Raw genomic sequence first — 18,290 nt, 5'->3', positions numbered from 1 at the left:
GCATGGGGTTGAACCCAGGCCCTTTCAGGCAGGCTGTTCCCCAAGTCGAGACCCTGCTTCAGCTTCCCAGAATGCTGGGATTGCAAGCAGGCGCCACGCCCTGCTAGCACCTGGTTTTCTTAACCACCCTATGTTAGAGTGGGCGACCACCTGGAAAGGTCCTGAACTAGGCCAGTTTAGCAAAGCGTTGACTAGACTCTCGCTCTGGGGCTTTTATTGCTGCGAATGAGTTTTTGGGCTTCAAAAAGGCTGGGATTGGTTGGCCATTTGACCAATCAGGATCTGGCTTATTTGCATAGTAGATACCAAACGTTCAGACACTCTAGAAATAAATGACTTCGCTCGTTCCTTAGAGAACTGTTTCTTCTACGGAAGGTATACTGTGCTTCGTTGTTTACACATTAACAGCGACTGGGGGCAGGGAAAAAAAAAAATAGCACTGTGATCTCACCCTCACCAATTGCGGAGTTAATGGATACCCCAGAGGCGTTCCAGGCTGCCTTCCACAAGTGTTACAGCTCTTTTAGAATTTGTCTAGCAGGTCTTCTGGCGTTTGGCGTCGGAAGACCCCCCCCCCCCCAACCTCGTCTGAGTTTTACGTAAGAACCATATCACTTTTACTCCGACCAAGCTATGTCGCTCAGACAGTTACAGAACCGCCCGCCCCATAGCTGGGGATGATACAGGGGGACTTCCGGTTTGAGACGGATACTTCGCTCCACCACCGCCTGCGCGTCTCTCGGAGCCTGCGCATTCTACTCTGTTTCTGCGCGTCATACGCGCCAGCCCATGGCGTCGGTCTCCGGGCAGCCGGCGGCGCTGAGTGCTGAGCAGGCTAAGGGTGAGCGGCTCGGGCGGCAGGCGAGGGCCTCCCTGTGAGACACCGCGATGCACTGACCCCTCTCTCTCTGTGTCCGCTGCGCCTGCCGGCTGCGGCTGCCTCGTCCGGGTTCCCGCTTGCAGTGGTCCTGGCGGAGGTGATCCAGGCATTCTCCGTCCCCGAGAACGCCGTGCGCATGGACGAGGCCCGAGACAATGCGTGCAACGACATGGGCAAGATGCTGCAGTTCGTGCTGCCAGTGGCCACGCAGATCCAGCAGGAGGTGATCAAGGCCTACGGCTTCAGCTGCGACGGCGAAGGTGGGCCCGCCGCGGGGCGGCAGCGGAGCGGGCGTCGGTCGGGAGGACCTGAGCTCATCGGCCGAGGTCCTTTCTCCCCTCACGGCAGCAGCCACAAACTTGGCGCTCAGAGGCTTGGGTCGAGGGTCCCGAGTGCGTCCTGCGGTTCCCCCCACCGAGTGCCGGGCTCACTCGTCCCGGACCCGGGCCTCACTTCTGCCGGCTCTGGCGAGCTGTCCATGGCTGCAGCTTCTGCAGTATCTTTAGGGGCTGGACGTTGAATTTCTTTGGTGAGATCACAGCATTTCCCCGGGGTGGGGAAGACTGGGATCCAGCCGCGCTGGAGCGAGAGCAGCGCCTTGTTGGGGACATTTTCGTTTCTGCCTCCCATCCAGGGCCCAGTGCTGCCTGAAAGTTGTTGATCCAATCCGTGCTGGAGGGAGGTCTGCAGCGTCCTGCGTCGTGGATGGCGCCGGTCTTAGGGAGCCGCCCGTCCCCTACCGCACCCTGGGCCACCCCTTGGCACCCCGGGCGCGGGAGGTGGTGACACTGCACTCCCTCCTGCAGGTGTCCTTAAGTTTGCCCGCCTGGTCAAGTCCTATGAAGCCCAGGATCCTGAGATCGCCAGCCTGTCCGGCAAGCTGAAGGCGCTGTTCCTGCCGCCCATGACACTGCCTCCCCACGGGCCGCCGTCCGGGGGCAGCGTGGCCGCCTCCTGAGGACTGCCCTTCCGCTGTGCACTGCTGAGGAGAGGGAGGCCTGGGTGTTGCGGAGGACAATAAACGCTCCTGGGGTTGAGCCTGTGTCCGTCTCCTGTAGCCGTGCCCCTGTCACAGGGCCCCTCTGCCTGTCCAGGTCCTTCCTGTCCCCCGCAGGCAGGCCAAGGCCGGGTCCCCGCGGGTCCTGGGAGGGCGGGTCAGTACCAGCCGCGCCTCCTTAGCGGACCGGTGGCAGGGAGGCCGGCGCGGGCGTGTTCTTAGCCCAGGATAGTTCCTGGTCTCCAGGCTGCCTGCTGTCAGCAGGAGCTCAGGTGGAGCTTCAGGTGGCTCCTCCCCTCCCAGAGCAGGCTCCGGGCACGGATGAGGAGTAGCGGGCAGCGCCTGGGCGGTCTCCGGCCGGCCCCGCCCCACCTGTCTGCCCGGAGACCATTAGTCCAGGCGCCTTTCTTGCCGTGTCATTGGCCTGGCCGGCGGATCGAAGAGGAAGTGGCAGATCCGGAGTGATCTTCCTTCCTGGACGGGCACAGCGCGCCGGGCTTGGTCCCGCCCCTCTGCCCGAGACTCCCGCACCCCGGGAGATGCTGTCCAGCGGGTGAGTCCCCCGCAAGCACACCTGGGCCCGCGCTCCTACAGAGCGGGAGGGAGGGCGCGGGTCCTGCTCTTCCCAACAGGTGTGTGGTGGCGGGCTGCCGCTGCCCATCGGCCCTGTCTCGGGCCGGGCTTCCCGCCCGCAGACTCCCCTCCCGCACACTCCCCTCCCACAGGCCCCGAGGACGCCATCCCGTTCGTGCTCCTTCGCCCCCCTCTCTCCCATTCCGAGACAGCTGCACATCTTCTTTCGTCGCGGCACTCTTCGGGCTGCTTGTCCCCGCTTCTGTCCTGGCCTGGGTAGTTGACGCTGCTACACACGACAGGCACCCCTGAGGAGGCTCGCCCGTTTCCAGCCCACTTGCCCTGATGTCGTGGCACCTGAGCCTGATTCTGTTTTGTTCCCTTGACTTCCCCTCCCGGCATCATCTGCTCAGCCGTGTGTGGAGCATCGAGTGCCAGCTACTGCTTAGTGAGGGGTGGTCCCTCCTCCACACAGCTGTCGTTTCAGTAGGGGGTGACGGACTGAACAGCCTGTGAAAAGACTGGTGTGGTGGTCCACCCTGTAATCCCACCTACCCGGGAGGCTGAGGCAGGAGGATTCCAAGTTTGAGGCCACTCCAGGCAACGTATCGAGGCCCTGTCTCAGAAAAGGACTGGGGGAAAAAGGAAGAGAGAAAAAAGGGCAGGGGATATAACTCGGGGCTCCAGGGGTTCACTTCGTGGTACTACAGGAAACAAGCATGAGCCAATGCGTAGAACTCTTGTCAGCCACTTGGAAATGCTATGTAGAAGACGTGAACAGCCTCGCTGCTAGTGAGTGTCAGGTGCTAGGTGTTACTGGCTGGAGGACTTGGGGCTTCCTGCCTGCCGAGGTGGCGTGGAGCTGAGGCTGGATGAGGAAGAGGCTCCAGCCATAGGGTGATTAGGAGGCACGCAGCCTTGGGCACAGGAAGTGGCGAGTGTGGGGCCGGGTGAGGGACACGGGGAGGATGGTGCCCGTGCGGAGGAGCCCGAGGGGGAGCAGGGCTGGGCCGGGCTGGACAGGCCTGGATGGGTAGGCCTGGCTGGCATCTTCCCGGGCATCCCTTCCTGTCTGCACTGCCGGCCGGCACACCTTGTGGCTGCCAGCCTTTTGGGAGGGCTTTCACTGTCTTCCGCTCCCGGTGGTGCCAACATGGTCATTTTCTACAGGTGGCTTGCCAGGGCCCCGCCTGGAGCAGAACCCTCAGCTTGGACAAGCAGTACCCAGTGCAACCCATCCGCTGCTAAGCACTTGCTCCAGGCCTGCTGCCTGGCCCAGCCCGCTCCTGTGCCCTCTGTGTGGCACCTCGGGGCTTGCTTGGTGTCCCCCTGGGAGGAGCCTGCCCCTCCATCTTCCATCCGTGCCCAGCATCTGCCCACGGCGGGCTCCACAGTGCAGTGGTAGACCTGGTACCAGGCCGTGTCCCAGCTGGGCTTGTCCACCTTCCCACCACTAGCTTGTGACTTCGGGAGAGTTACTTAACATTTCTGAGACTTAGTTTTTGTTTCTAAAATTGGGCTAATAAGCCAGGCATGGTGGCACATGCCTGTAATCCCAGCACTCAGGAGGCTGAGGCAGGAGGATTGCCATAAATTTGAGGCGAGCCTGGGCTACATGGTGAGACCCTGCCTCAAAATAATGATGATGATGATGATGATGATGATGATGATGATGATGATGATGATACATTTATTCCTCTGTCCCTCAGCATCCATGGGGGAATTTCGGGGCTTGGTTGTAGGACCATGAGCAGATACCAGTGTCTGCAGCTGCTCCAGTACTTGATATAAAGTGCTGCAGGATTTGCTTAGGACCACCACGACGTCCTCCATACGTTCTAGATCATCCCTGAGAAGGTTGACAAACCGACACAGTGTAAATGCTCTTAGTAGGCTCACATTGCCTTGTGAAGGGAATAAAAGAAACTCTAAATTGGTAAACACAAACAACCCCTGGGCTCCCCTGTAGTGGGGCTTGAACCCAGGGCCTTGGCACTGAGCTGCATCCCCAGCCCTTTGAAATATTCATTTGTTCATTTATTTATTTAGACAAAGTCTCACTGTGTATCCCAGGCTGGCCTTTAATCTGCAGTCCTCCAGCCTCAGCCTCCCAAATGCTGGAATTTCAGGTATGCACCATCATGCCTGGCCAGAACAGACACAATTTAAAAAAAGCAAAACAAAACTGTTTTTCAATCTCTGGTTGAACCATAGGATGGAAGAGTCGTGGTTGTGGAGAGCAGGCTTTGCAATGTAAAAGCCATTGATACTGAAGTTCTACCACTTGTCAGGATTTTTCCTTTTTTTTTTTTGTACCAGGAACGGAACTCGGCCTCATGCTTGCCAGGCAGGCGCTGTGCTGCTGAGCTACATCCCTGCCCCCCCCCCCTTTTTGAGACAAGATCTCACTCTGTTCTTCATGCTGGCTTTAAACTCACTATGTAGCCCAGGCTGGGCTTGAACTACTCATAGTGATCCTCCTGCCTCAGCCTTCTGAGTGCTGGGATCACAGGTGTGCCCCACCATGCCTGGGCTCCTTTTTTCAGGACAGGGTCTTGTTATCTAATTTAGGCTCCTCTTGAACTTGCTATGTAGCCCAGCTCTTTTTCTTCTCTTTCTCCTCCCCCTCCTCCTCTTCCTCCTCCTGTTTTGTTTTGGGGATGGGAGACTTGCTACTTTGCCCAGACTGGCCTCAAATTCTTTGGTTTAAACCAGGCATAGTGGTGCATGCTTGTATTTCCAGCACTCCAGAGGTTGAGGCAGGAGGATTGCTGTGGATTCGAGGCTAGCCTGCAGTATATAGCAAGACCCTGTCTCAAAACAAAACAAAAAAACCCCGAAACCTACAAAAATTCCTCCATTTAAAAAATAATTCCTGCACTGGGTGATCCTGCATCAGCTTCTCCTGTAGCTGGGTTATCACCGTTAGCATTGGTGTCTGAGAATTAGGGTTAACCCCTCTCATCGGATGGGGATACTGAAGAGAAGTCCAGTAATAAGTGGAAAATCAGGCAGGCCTGTAATTCAGCCCTTGGGAGGCTGAGGCAAGAGGGTCACCTGACTGAACTAGGTAGCAGAGACCTGACCGGAAAGATTCTTCACATCCCTCTTGCAGCCCCTGAATCTGAGCTTACCTCTGAGGTCAGCTCTCTGCTTCCCCAGGGAGCATTTTTCTTCTGAGGCTTATCAGGCCCTTAGCTGTGTAATTGTCAGCCTCCTTGAAGTTGTTGCTTCCTTACAAACTGGGGGAAAATTCCCACATCACAGTGCAGCCTGGCCTCTCATGGGATGGCCGAGTGTGTGCCATGCTCTGCCCCCTCCAGGTATTCTTTCCTTCCTGCCAAGCAGGACCTGTGCGTCTAGTTTTTGTTTTTGTTGTTTTTTGAGGTGGGGCCTCGCTATGCAGTCCAGGCTGGCCTTGAACTCACTGTGTAGCCCAGGCTGGACTAAAACCTGGCAGCCAATCTGCCTCAGCTTCCCCAGTGCGTCACCATGCCCAGCGAGGGCCTGTGCGTCTTACCCAGTGTCTGTCTCGTAGCTTGGATCCCTCAGAGAAAGTGCTGCCTCTTCCCTGGGTGGAAGAGGTCAGGCTGGGCGGAGGGAGGGTCCTGGCTAGGGTGCCTGGGTGTTAGGGGAGGCTCGAGGTGGTAGGGATTGGGACTGGAAGCTGGACTGGGGTGAGTGCTGGGCATGTGCAGCCCAAGCCCGCTTTGCATAGATTCTTCTGCCCGGCTGGCTCTGGGAGGCTGGCTCTGGGTCAGGATGCAGGACCCAAGGCGGTGCAGGACTGAGTGATAAAGTGACCAGGCAAATCCCCAGGCCACCAGCGGCCAGGGAGACCAATTCTGGAGCAAAACCATAATCAAGGTTTTCAAAAATGCTAAACTAAGCTGGGCATGGTGGCAATACCTGGAAGACCAGCACGAGGGGCGGTGGGGAGCCTTAACAGTCAGAGCCCAACCTGGGTGGTTCAGCGAGGCTGTCTGGAAATAACTGAAGGAAGAGCTGAGAGTGGAGCAAGTGTGGAGGCACCGGCTTCAGTCTTTATGGGGGGGGTTGTCATGGAGAAATCAGACTTTTTAAAATTTTTGTAATGCAGAGGATGCAACCCAGGACTTCCAGCAGGATAGGCAAGCATTCAACCACTGAACTACATCCCCAACCCTTTCTATTTAGTTTTTGAGACAGGATTTCATCAAGTTACCCAGACTGGCCTCAAATTTGAGGTTCTGCCTCACCCTCCCAAATATGCATTATAGGCATGCACCACCATCTACAGTTTTATTTTTTTTAATTGAGATATAACTATAGTGCTGGGTGTGGCGGTGCACACCTGTAATCCCAGTACTCGACTCAGGAGGCTGAGGCCGGAAGATCGCCATGAATTTGAGGCCAGCCTGAACTAGATAGCAAGACCCTGTTTTTTTTGTTTTTTGTTTTTTTGTTTTTGAGACAGGGTCTCGATGTGTAGTTCAGGAGGGCACTGAACTCACTATGTAGCCCAGGCGGGCCTCCAACTCATGGTGATCCTCAGCTTCCCAAGTGCTGAGATTACAGGTGTGCAGCACCATGCTTAGCGCAAGACCCCCCTGTTTTAAAAAGACAGAAAACAAAAAGAGATATAATATATACTGTGCATGCAACCTGATCAACTTCACACTTTTTTGTGTGGTACTGGGGATAGAACCCAGGGCCTGACACATGCTAAGCACTTGCTTTATCACTAAGTCCCACCACAGTCCAACTTCATGGGGTTTTTTTTCTCATATTTAAAAAAAATATTTATTTTGGTGTTTTGAGACAGGGCCTCAGTATGTCATTCGGGCTGGCCTTGATCTCACTGTATGTAGCCCAGGCTGGCCTTGAACTCTCTTCGATCCTCGTGCCTCAGCCTCCCCAGTGCTGGGGTTACCAACTTAACATGTAAACAGACCCACGTGAATTTCTCCCAGATGGAGACACGGCTTTCCCAGCACCTCAGAACTTTCCTAGAAATCGCAGTCTCCCGGTCAGTGTATTTATTTTTACATAGGTCACGCAGGCCTATCATGCAGTACTGGGGGCTTTTTGCTTTTTAGCGGGTCCCGGAGGACTGTGGGGCTCGCACATGCGCTGACTGAGCCCGGCAGCCTGGAGTCCCCTCAGCAGGTGTGAGAGCTCAGGCTCTCCCTCCCCAGGGGCTGCTCGGCTCTTCCCTCGGCTTGGCTCTGCCGCCTTTGCACTTAGAATTGTGCACAGAGAGCAGCCGCCTTCTCCGAGCCCTGTGGTGGAGCTTGGGGTCATTTGTCCCCCTCAGCCCGGGGGGGTGACGCTGGGAGGGGAGCAGAGGGTGCCCAGGCCTCCAGAGCCTCAGTGGATCTCCCCTGCTCTGCAGCCCCTGTGGGCAGGGAGTGGCTCAGTGCCGTCCTCAAGGCCCAGAGTAGTTAAAATTACTGACTCTGGAGCTGGACTGTCTGGGTTTGGAACCCCGGCTGGCCACTTAGGAATTGTGTGGGCCTGGGCAATGCCTTAGACTCCCTGAGGCTCAGTTTCCTCATCTGTGAAATGGGGTCACAGGGGCCCAATGTCAGGGCTGCGATGACAATAACTCCAAGGCCTGTTTGTGGCATCGGGGCAGTGTCTGGCATGCAGTGACTCTCTGGTAAACAGCAGTCATCACTGTCGTCGCTGGTTAGTGCCATGAGAGACAGCGGAGGAGGAGGAGGTGACAGTGTGGCTGAGTGCAGGAGGCCTGATCTGGGCTGAGAGGGCCCAAGGCACGTGCCTGTCCTCGCCTCTCGAGCTGTCACCTGTGTGCTTGCTGGCCCGAAGGCAGCCTGTGGGAAGCCCTCCCTCCCCCACGCCACCCTCTGCTTCTCCTGGGCTCCGAAAAGAGAAGTGCATGTGAGTTCCCCCAGGGGTCGGCCGCGCCCCTTCCTGTCCCCGCCCTGCCGGCTGCCCGGGGACAGTGCAGTGGAGTGGCAGCCCTGCACCAGGACTGCGGGCTGAGGTGGCCAGGAGGTGGCCTGGGCCCTGCCAGCTGAGGCTGAGGCTCAGCCCGAGCCCTCTCCTGCCTGGACAGGCTGCACCTGCTCCTCCTGGTGGCCCCTTCCTCTCCGGGAGCCCCCAGGATGGTGAGGTAAGGCCTGGGCCCATGGAGCAGGTGGCCCGGTGCAGGCCCCGGCCCCTCCTCACTGCCTCCCACCCTGCCAGGTGGTTCCACCGGGACCTCAGCGGGCTGGACGCAGAGACCCTGCTCAAGGGTCGCGGTGTGGATGGGAGCTTCCTGGCTCGGCCCAGCAGCAAGAACCAGGGCGACTTCTCGCTGTCTGTCAGGTAGGAGCCCAGCCCCTGGCGCACTCTGGCCCTGGCCCGGTGTCCTTGCCCTATCTCCCAGCCCGTCCCTCACCAGCTGGCGCCCCCACAGGGTAGGGGATCAGGTGACCCACATTCGGATCCAGAACTCGGGGGACTTCTACGACCTGTATGGAGGGGAGAAGTTCGCCACGCTGACCGAGCTGGTGGAGTTCTACACGCAGCAGCAGGGTGTGCTGCAGGACCGGGATGGCACCATCATCCACCTCAAGTACCCACTCAACTGCTCCGACCCCACCAGCGAGAGGTGACAAACCGCTCCCGCCTGGGTCACAGGCCTTCGAGCCCCTGCCCTCCTCCAGGGTCCCTGTCAGCTGCCAGCCCGGCCCTATGAGTGGCAGGGAGGCCACTGCTGGACTAGTGTCCCTGGCAGGTCAGCCCTATTGCTGGAAAGCTCTTTCTGTGGATCTCAAGCTGCTTCCTCCAGCTCTCCTGGCCCTGCCCAGCTCCTTAGAGCAGCAAGAGGCCGATGTGCAGGCCCGTCATGGGCTCCCTGTAACAGTGTTTTTAGGTTATATTTCTTTGAAATAGGGTCTCTCTGTGTAGCTCAGGTGGGGCTTGTGTAGCTTGGAGTGGCTTGTGATCCTCCTGCCTCAGCCTCCCAAGCACTGAGAATTCCCCTTTTTTAGGACACTTAGTGTCTTATCTCAGCAACCTGGTAAGGATTGGCCGTCCACTGGGGTTGGGTGGAGCTTGGCCAGTCCCAGGGCCCCAAGCAACATGGATAATTATAAACAAGGTGTGATGTAGTCACATGTGCACAGGGCCTAGCTCTGTTCCCAGGGACAGGTCCTACCCCAGGTCATTCCTCCTCTCTTTGCTGCAAAGATAGGGCCCCACAACTGGGCTGGCCGACCCCACGTGGTCTCCTCAAAGCATGGGTGAGGGAGAGGGAATTCGAGTGCTGAGTGGTGTATAATCCCAGCACTCTGGGAGGCTGAGGCAGGAGGGTTCCAAGTTTAAGCCTGTCCTTGGCAATTTAGTGATTTATGAGATGCTGACTCAAAATAAAAAAGGGCTGGAGGTGTAGCTCAGTGTTAAGGCCCTGGATTCAATCTCCAGTACCACCAGCACCACCACCAGAAATAAAGCCCCTCACTACACCAGCCCAGTTTAGCGTTTTAGGGTCAAGGGAGGGGAGGACCCAGGCTTTCTTCCCCGGGTGCCCTGGGCCAGCAGAACTGCCCTGTCCTGTGTTTGTGTGCTGAGCTGACTGTTGCAATGACTCTGACCTTTGGCGCTGCAGTGTTTAGTAATCATTTTTCTTTGCTGCTGGGATGGAACCCAGGGACTGGTGTGTCCACCTCTTGCTTGGAGCTGCATCCGCAGCAGTTCTGTCTCTGCTATTCCCGTCTGCATCCATGTGTGTGAAGCCACGGATGAAAACTCAGAACTGGATGAGGCTGAGCCCAGAGCCCTGTGTCCACCTCTGTCCGAGACCTTTCCACTCAGCATGGAGCCATCCTCAGCTTCCTTTGAGGGCTTCCTCTTCTACCAGTGAACCCCGGAATGGATTCCTCTCCTGATGGTTGCCCTCTGAAGTCCTTTTTTTTGTTTTGTTTTTTTTGGAGGCAGGGTCTCCCTTTGTAGTTCAGCCTGGCCCTGAACTCACTATGTAGCCCAGGGTGGCCTGGAACTCAGAGATCCTTCTGCCTCAGGTTCCCGAGTGCTGGGATTACCGGCGTGCACCACCACACCCAGCAGTCCCTTCTTTTTTTGAGACAGGGTCTTGCTATATACTTTAGGCTGGCCTTGAACTCACTATGTAGCCCAGACTGGCCTCGAACTCATGGCAATCTTCCTGCCTCAGCCTCCTTCTGAAGTGCCTTCTCCTTCCCTGCAACGTTCATGGCTGTTTTGCCACCCAGACCCTCCTGCAGTCTCCCCTTCTTCCTGGTCCAGCTGTGGGGCAGCAGGGCCTGGCCGGGCCCCAGAGAGGCTGTTCCTGTGAGTTCCAGGCTGCAAGAAGAAGGCCCAGGACAGGCCGCCCAGGAGGGCAAGAACTGGCATTGAAGGGCCAGAGCTGCCCGGAGTGCGGAGGCAGACTGGGCTGCTCAGAGCGCTGCTGTGGTCCCCCCTGACCCCCAGCGAGTGTGGGAGGCGCTGGCTCCAGCTCTGCTCCCTGCCTGTTGTGTGGGAATTTGCATTTGTCCTGGTGGCGCTTTGCTGGGGCCTGTGGTCAGCCGTCGTTTGCATGGAGACTTCCTCATCCTGTCTGGGGAAGGGGCTCGGCCCCCTCCCCTGGCCCAGCTGGCTGGCCCTGCAGGGTGGGCTGGGTGGCCCCGGGCTCCTGGGTGGCCCAGGAGGTGGAGGCCCAGAGCCCAGGCCGGGCAGGTGTGCGGGGCGTCAGCGGGCCTCCAGTTCCCCCATCCCTGCGGTTGGAAAATGCCCCCCTCCGGCCGGGCTGAGGAAACCTCACCACCTCACTTCTCACTCTCTCCCCAGAAGTTTTGTGTTTTTTCCATCACGTGGTTTCCTGTGGGGCTGGGCATCTGGGGCTGCAGTTTCCTCCTGGGAAGGGGGGTGCGGGGAGAGGCCCGGTTCTGCTTTCTCCCGGGCCCCTATGCGCCCCTGTGAACGGGCCTCCCTGGCCTCAGCCCGTGCCTTCCCTGTGGGCGTCTGCGTCCTGCTCCATCCTGTCCTCCCCCCTTCTCTGCATGTGGCCTCCCTGCCTCCTCTGCCTCTGCTCTTTCCTAGCCCAAACTGGCACCTCCTGGCCGCTGTCCCTCAGCGCTGTCCCTCCAGATACCCCGGATTTTACCCACCTTTCTGCCCTAAGCTTTCAAAGCCTGGTTAGAACCTTTTCTTATTTTTTTTTTTTTTTTGTACTGGGGATCAAACTTGGGTCTGCGCTCGTGTAGCAGGTGGCGAAACCACTGAGCTAAATCCCGGGCCCTTTTTTCTTATTTTTTATGCTGGGGAATGAACCCAGGGCGTTGGCCATGCTGAGTACAAGCATGCTGTCCTATGGCCAGGAGTTCCCATTGTTCGAACAGTCCTTTTCCAGGACTAGGGATTGAACCCAGGACCTCTGCAGCGAGCTACATCCCCAGCCTCTACCCCTTTAAATTAAAAAAAAGAAATTTTTTTTTGGAGACAGGGTCTCACTATATAGTCCAGGCTGGCCTTGAACTTACTATTAGCCTGGGCTGGCCTTGAACTTGTGGCAGTTTTCCTGCCTCAGCCTCCCAAGTGCTGGGAGTACAAGCATGCACCACCATACCTGGCGAATTTTTACATTTTTCAGAGTCTTGGCAAATTGCCCAGTCTGGGCTTGAACTTGGGATCCTCCCGCCTCAGCCCCCCAGAGTGCTGGGGTCACAGGCTGGATGCCACCCCTGGCCTGGTTAGAACAGCTGAGGTTTTCTCCTGTCACTCAGGTCAGGGCCTGGGTGCGGATGCTCAGGCTGTCTCTTCTGTAAAATGGGGACAACAGCTGCCTCTCAGCCTTCTCTCCCAGTCCTCTGGAGCAGTAGCTGTGACCACCGCAAGCATGGCCACGCCTGCTTTTTCCTCCGCACCTATTAAGACAGCAGCGGACCTAGATGTGGTGGGGATTTGAGAGTGGCTGGCAGGGTGGGAGGCACTGCACTGGCCCCAGTCTGGCCGGCCCTCATGGCCCTGCTTCCCAGGTGGTACCATGGGCACATGTCGGGGATGCAGGCGGAGGCGCTGCTGCAGGCCAAGGGTGAGCCCTGGACCTTCCTGGTTCGCGAGAGCCTCAGCCAGCCCGGGGACTTCGTGCTGTCAGTGCTCAGTGACCAGCCCAAGGCCAGCATGGGCTCCGCACTCAAGGTCACCCACATCAAGGTCATGTGTGAGGTGAGGCGCCTGGGCAGGCGAGGGCCTGCTGAGCTTGGACGCAGGGTCCAGGGAAGGAGGCTTGGGCCCTGACGGGGCCTGCTCCGCACCCCAGGGTGGACGCTACACGGTGGGCGGCTCGGAGACCTTTGACAGCCTCACAGACCTGGTGGAGCATTTCAAGAAGACGGGGATTGAGGAGGCCTCAGGTGCCTTTGTCTACCTGCGGCAGGTAGGTGAGGGGCGCCCCCTCACCCCCGGGCGGACTCCCCAGGTCTCTAAGCTGCCACTGCTGTCCTCACCCACCAGCCTTACTATGCCACTCGGGTGAATGCAGCCGACATTGAGAACCGGGTCTTGGAGCTGAACAAGAAGAAGGAGTGGGAGGACACGGCCAAGGCTGGCTTCTGGGAGGAGTTTGAGGTGCGCGACAGGGATGGCAAGGCTGGGATAGCTGGGCAGTGGCCAGCGTGGCGGGGTGCCAGGGGGAACCCCGATAGCGCTGCAGCCCGTCCCCAGCCCAGGCTGGTGCTTGTGTTTCCCCTTGCCTCTCAGAGTCTGCAGAAGCAGGAGGTGAAGAACTTGCACCAGCGGCTGGAAGGGCAGCGGCCGGAGAACAAGAGCAAAAACCGTTACAAGAACATTCTCCCCTGTGAGCACCGCTGCCCACCAGGCCTTCGCGCCTCAGTCTCTCCCGCCCCTGAGCGTCCCCCGCTGGCCCAGCTCTCCTTCCTCCAGAAGCCTCTTCCGGGGACCCTTCCCTGCTCCCACGCCCTCATGATCCCCAACCCCAGGCCCAGCCACCCCTGCCACCCACAGCCCTCTGTAAGCCCCAGGCCTGGCACGCAGCGAAGTCCCCTTAGCTTAGGAGATGCCTGTGCTGGCTGCCAGCCACTTCCCTTCTCTCTGCCTGCCCGCTGCAGTTGACCACACCCGCGTGATCCTGCAGCGACGAGACAGTAGCATCCCCGGGTCCGACTACATAAATGCCAACTACGTCAAGGTCTGTGGCAGGAGCTCCCTGACCGAGCTGAAGCTGGCGTCTGGGGCAGTGGTGGAAGGAGGAGGCTGGGGCTCAGGCCTGGGACGCCTGTCTCTGCACTTGCACCCAGAACCAGCTGCTAGGCTTGGACGAGAGCTCTAAGACCTACATCGCCAGCCAGGGCTGCCTAGAGACCACGGTCAACGACTTCTGGCAGATGGTGTGGCAGGAGAACACACGCGTCATTGTCATGACCACCCGGGAGGTGGAGAAAGGCCGGGTAGGCGCAGTCCCCGCTAGAGACAAGGTGTCCCCGAACTCTGTGACTTCCAGACTCCTGCTTCCCACGTGGGCTCCAGGTTTGAACTGAGGCTGGGGTGCCGCTCAGTGGGAGAGCACTTGCCTGGCATGTGAGGCCCTGGGGCCTCTGCCCAGCACTGGCCAGTCTTCCTGCTGGAGGACTCAGCTGACGGTGACCTCCTCTGTGCAGCCTCCTGGCATAGCCTGCAGCCCAGGGTAGGGTCAGCCTCTGCCTGGCCACGTGCCCGAGCAGCGTGTGCCGTCTCCTGTCTCAGCGGGTGCCTTGAGGCAACAGGCTGTGCTCAGTGTCACACTTGTTTCATGTTTTCTTTTCCTTTTTTGTTTTTTGCTGCTGGGGATCACAGCCAGGACCCCGCATGGGCCAGGCAAGTGCTTGACCAGCCCCTGGTTGCGTGTGCAGCCCGTCTGGTCTGAACCTTTAGCAGTATGGGGTGAACTGCAGGTTTGGTGGCTGCTCGTTAGCGGTCTCAGGTAGACCCAGTCTCCTGACTCGGCTGTGCACCGTCCATGGCACGTCTGGACCTTGCAGGGACCAGGACCCAGCATAGAGTCTGCAGCTGCCCCGGCACCCCACTTCTGGGCCTCAAGCTTGCCCCGCTTTTCAGAACAAATGTGTCCCCTACTGGCCGGAGGTGGGCACTCAGCACGCCTATGGACACTACTCTGTGACCAACTGTGGAGAGCACGACGCAGCCGAGTACAAACTCCGCACCCTGCAGGTGTCCCCGCTGGACAATGTGAGGCCCTGCCCGCCCGCCCGCCTGCCCGCCCGCGGCCCTGCTGGGATGGGGCAGGATGGGTGTGGTTGGGAGCAGGCCGGACCCTGTCTGTGTCCTTGGCCCAGGGGGACCTGATTCGGGAGATCTGGCACTACCAGTACCTGAGCTGGCCTGACCATGGAGTGCCCAGTGAGCCTGGGGGTGTCCTCAGCTTCCTGGACCAGATCAACCAGCGGCAGGAGAAGCTGCCCCATGCTGGGCCCATCATTGTGCATTGCAGGTGAGGGCGACATCGGGCCAGGACAGGGAGACACCACCTGCCAGTGCCTCCCTCCCCGGCCACCTGGCCCTGTGCTGGGTGTTAGATGCCGCTCGGCCTCCAGATTGCACCCTGCCTGGCACTGGGTTGGGGAGGCTGGGCTCCCATTACAGTCGGCTCAGGCCCTGGCTCCCCGATGCCCCTCGGAGTCTCAGGCCAGGCCCTTCTCCGCCTCCCCCTGGGCTGATGTGGACCTCCACCCTCTGCTTCCTCCCTTTGTGGTCCAGGGGCTTCATTGCTCCTTCCTGAGCCCCCAGGGTTGTACAGGGACGGTGACTGTCATAGGTGGGGCGTCGAGGCTCAGCAGGGGTCCTGCAGACAAGCTTCCCAGCAGCCTGGCAAGGGCTGCAGGTAGTCAGGGCCCCGGCCAGGGGATGCTTGAAGTCAGGCTTCTCCACTTCCCAGCTGGATTCTTGGACAAATTAACCTCTCTGCCCCAGACTCCTCATGTGTGAACTCAGGCTCCTGGGGTGTGGGGTGTAGAAGACCCCATCTCTGTGTCTGGGAAACTCCCTGGGGGGTCCGTCAGGCCAGGATGGGGAAATGGGGACGAGCCATGTCCTCTTCTCTTCCTTCTCCCTCCCTGTGACCCCAGACTTCCTCCTCCCCCGGAGCTGGCTGTGCTCAGTGCGGAGGTCAGGTCAGGTCAGGTCAGGTCTGGAATGGCCTCCCTGCCGTCTGGCCGGGTCTGCTCTCCGCCTTGCCGTAGCCGGGCTCAGGAGCTACCCTCCTGTCCGCCTGCCATTCACACACTTCTGAAATCCCCCCGGCCTTTATTTAGACCTTATAGGAAGGAAGTGGGTGAGAGGAGTTATTTTTGACAATGTGGGTTTGAAATTAGACAGCGACTCAGCGCCAGCCTGATGCCCCAGCCCGGGGCCTCGGGCACCACGTCTGTGTGCGTAGCGTGGTGCAGGGAGATGGAAGGAGGGAGAGCCCTGTGGCCCGCTGCTCCAAGCTTTGCAGCCCCAGTGCCCCAACCCCAGTCCCTGGGGCTGGGGAGGGTTTGAAGAAAAAGGTGAAGGGAAGTTCTCAGAAAGAAGAGGCAGCTTCCCTTTCTTTTGGTCCTGGGGCTGGAACCCAAGGCCACTGAGCTGCACCCCAGCCCATGAGCTCGGGATGGTGGGCGGAAGGCGCTGGGCGGCCACCAGTCCACAGTGGGAGTCAGCAGGAGCGGAGGTGGGGGGCGTCTGGGGGCCCTGTGTCCGTGCGTCCATCTGGCGGTGCCCCAGAGCCCCGCCCGTGCCTGTGAACCCCTTGGCCTGGGCGCACGTCCGCTTGGCCCGAGCAGTGACCGGCACGCTGCCCCGACGGGGTCCTCCCTCCGCAGCGCGGGCATCGGCCGCACGGGCACCATCATCGTCATCGACATGCTCATGGAGAGCATCGCCACCAAGGGTGAGTGCCGGGCGCTGGGCAGGTGGGCTCCCCGGCCTCCGCCAGCCCTGCCCCACTGAGCTCCGGGCCGCCCCAGGGCTGGACTGCGACATCGACATCCAGAAGACGATCCAGATGGTGCGGGCACAGCGCTCGGGCATGGTGCAGACAGAGGCGCAGTACAAGTTCATCTACGTGGCCATGGCCCAGTTCATCGAGACCACGAAGAAGAAGCTGGAGGTGATGCAGGTGAGTGCGGGCCGGGCGCGGAGGCGGCCTGACTCCGGAGCCCCAGGACCCCCGACCATGGCCGCTGCCCTCTGCCCACAGTCCCAGAAGGGCCAGGAGTCGGAGTACGGGAACATCACCTACCCGCCCGCCCTGAAGAGCGCCCACGCCAAGGCCGCCCGGACCTCCTCCAAGTGAGTGCGTCCGCCTGCGCCCCTGTGGGTGTGCGCCCCACGGACCTCGACCTCACGCCCGCACCCTGCCCACTGCCCACTGCCCGCAGACACAAGGAGGACGTCTACGAGAACCTGCATGGCAAGAAGAAGGAGGAGAAGGTGAAGAAGCAGCGATCCTCGGACAAGGAGAAGGGCAAAGGTTCCCTCAGGAGGAAGTGAGCAGGCCTGGGGGTGGCCGAGGTACAGGGCCGCCCTCTCTGCCCACAGCTGCAGCTCTGGGGCCTGCTAGGCAGTCCCAGTCCCGAGCTTCCTGTGCCCTTCCAGGACGCAGCCGCCCTGACTCCTCCCCTCCCCAGCCTCCTCCTGGCCAAAGAGGCCTCTGGTGGGGCCCCAGGCCCACACCAGAACCCAGGCCCCTGTTGGCTGTAATTTAACGCCCGCCTCCTCTCCCTGAGCCTGTCCACAGCCCAGCAAGGCCCCAGGCACAGGCAGGCCCTTCTGTTCTTGTAAATAAAGTTTGCCAATCACTGTGCTGCAGGCTCTGTGTGCCTCCTTGGCCAGGGACTCCAGGTGGGTGGGGCCACGTGGGGCCTCAAAAACGGCTTTTGGGTCAGGTGGACCTGGTTCTGGGGCTGCTGCACACAGATTGTGGTGTGGGCCAGATGTCACAGTCTGCCTGTCCTTTCTTCCTTCCTCTGTTTTTGTTTTTTGAGACAGAGTCTCACTATGTAGCCCAGGGTGGCCTCCAACTCCGGGCGATCCTCCTGCCTCAGCCTCCCGATGCTGGGATTAATAGCCATGCACCACCACACCTGGCCCTTTCTTTTTCTCTCCTTCCTTTTTTGCTTTCTTCTCCCCCGCCCCCGTCTTTCCTTCTGGAGTGCTGGAGTGCTGGGGATAAAAGCCAGGGCTAACCCAGGGCTCTACCACTGACTCACACCCCCAGCACTCTTCTTTGAAATGGAAAATGAAGTGTGGAAAATATTATGAACATGCTGCGGTGGGAGAAAGGGCCTTCCTGCCGCCTTATCTCATTTCACTGTTAACCCTTTCCTATGTAGATATATATATATATTTTTTGGTACCAGGGATTGAACTCAGGACCTTGCGTTTTCAAGGCAGGCAGTGGCACCACTGAGCTAAGTGCCTGGCTCCTCCTATGTAGATATTTGACATTTCCACTGAATACTATAAATTGTCTTTGTCTTATTATTATTGTTATATTTTGGTTTTTTTGGTACTGGGGAATTGAACTCGGGTCCTTGCACTTGCGCAGCAGGTGGTGAAACCACTGAGCTAAATCCCCGGCCCATGTATATATATTTTTATTATTTTTAAAAAATGTTTTCCTAATTAAAATTGCTAATAAGTAGCCTTCAATTGTTTAATTATATTTTTATAAAAAGTTTTGCAGAGTTTGGGATAAGCTGTACCTTAGACTACTAAACTAAGTATTGTACTTTATTTTTTAAAATTTTTTGGTACTGGGGATTGAACTCGGGTCCTTGTGCTTGCGCAGCAGGCGGCAAAACCACTGAGCTAAATCCCCAGCCCTAAGTATTG

General features: G+C 58.6%; 2 protein-coding genes and 1 non-coding gene across 8 annotated transcripts; all 3 read left to right on the top strand.

Annotated features, from left to right (window-relative positions):
- The first annotated feature begins 43 nt into the window (after positions 1-43).
- Positions 44-1,917, top strand: CUNH12orf57 (chromosome unknown C12orf57 homolog). 2 transcript variants are annotated; one of them, XM_004869469.4, is made up of 3 exons: positions 44-841; positions 964-1,206; positions 1,687-1,917. In XM_004869469.4, the coding sequence occupies exons 1-3, from the start codon at positions 790-792 to the stop codon at positions 1,836-1,838; spliced, it is 447 nt and encodes a 148-aa protein (XP_004869526.1). In that variant the 5' UTR covers positions 44-789; the 3' UTR covers positions 1,839-1,917. The 2 variants fall into 2 exon arrangements, with proteins under 2 accessions (XP_004869526.1, XP_004869527.1); XM_004869470.4 differs by having other exon boundaries at positions 496-841; positions 964-1,140.
- Positions 508-572, top strand: LOC147827545 (U7 small nuclear RNA). The gene has a single exon (XR_015452376.1). It is a non-coding gene; the product is annotated as a U7 small nuclear RNA (small nuclear RNA).
- A 142-nt stretch (positions 1,918-2,059) lies between the features above and the next one.
- Ptpn6 (protein tyrosine phosphatase non-receptor type 6) lies at positions 2,060-17,259 on the top strand. 5 transcript variants are annotated; one of them, XM_004869472.4, is made up of 15 exons: positions 2,060-2,430; positions 8,643-8,765; positions 8,857-9,051; positions 12,437-12,626; positions 12,721-12,837; positions 12,915-13,028; positions 13,161-13,257; positions 13,529-13,608; positions 13,718-13,867; positions 14,514-14,645; positions 14,753-14,907; positions 16,277-16,344; positions 16,421-16,572; positions 16,654-16,745; positions 16,835-17,259. In XM_004869472.4, exons 1-15 carry the CDS (start codon positions 2,417-2,419, stop codon positions 16,944-16,946), a joined length of 1,791 nt encoding a protein of 596 aa, XP_004869529.1. In that variant the 5' UTR covers positions 2,060-2,416; the 3' UTR covers positions 16,947-17,259. The 5 variants fall into 5 exon arrangements, with proteins under 5 accessions (XP_004869529.1, XP_087069652.1, XP_087069651.1 ...); XM_087213526.1 differs by lacking the exon at positions 2,060-2,430 and adding an exon at positions 7,677-8,568 and having other exon boundaries at positions 12,721-12,814; XM_087213525.1 differs by lacking the exon at positions 2,060-2,430 and adding an exon at positions 7,827-8,568.
- The last annotated feature ends 1,031 nt before the right edge of the window (positions 17,260-18,290 follow it).

The sequence above is a fragment of the Heterocephalus glaber genome, unplaced genomic scaffold (assembly GCF_053883595.1).
Source record: "Heterocephalus glaber isolate CG9 unplaced genomic scaffold, H.glaber_assembly_v1.0 deba00001444, whole genome shotgun sequence".
NCBI classification, from domain to species: Eukaryota; Metazoa; Chordata; class Mammalia; order Rodentia; family Bathyergidae; genus Heterocephalus; species Heterocephalus glaber.
This window is presented reverse-complemented; position numbering and strand designations above follow the sequence as displayed.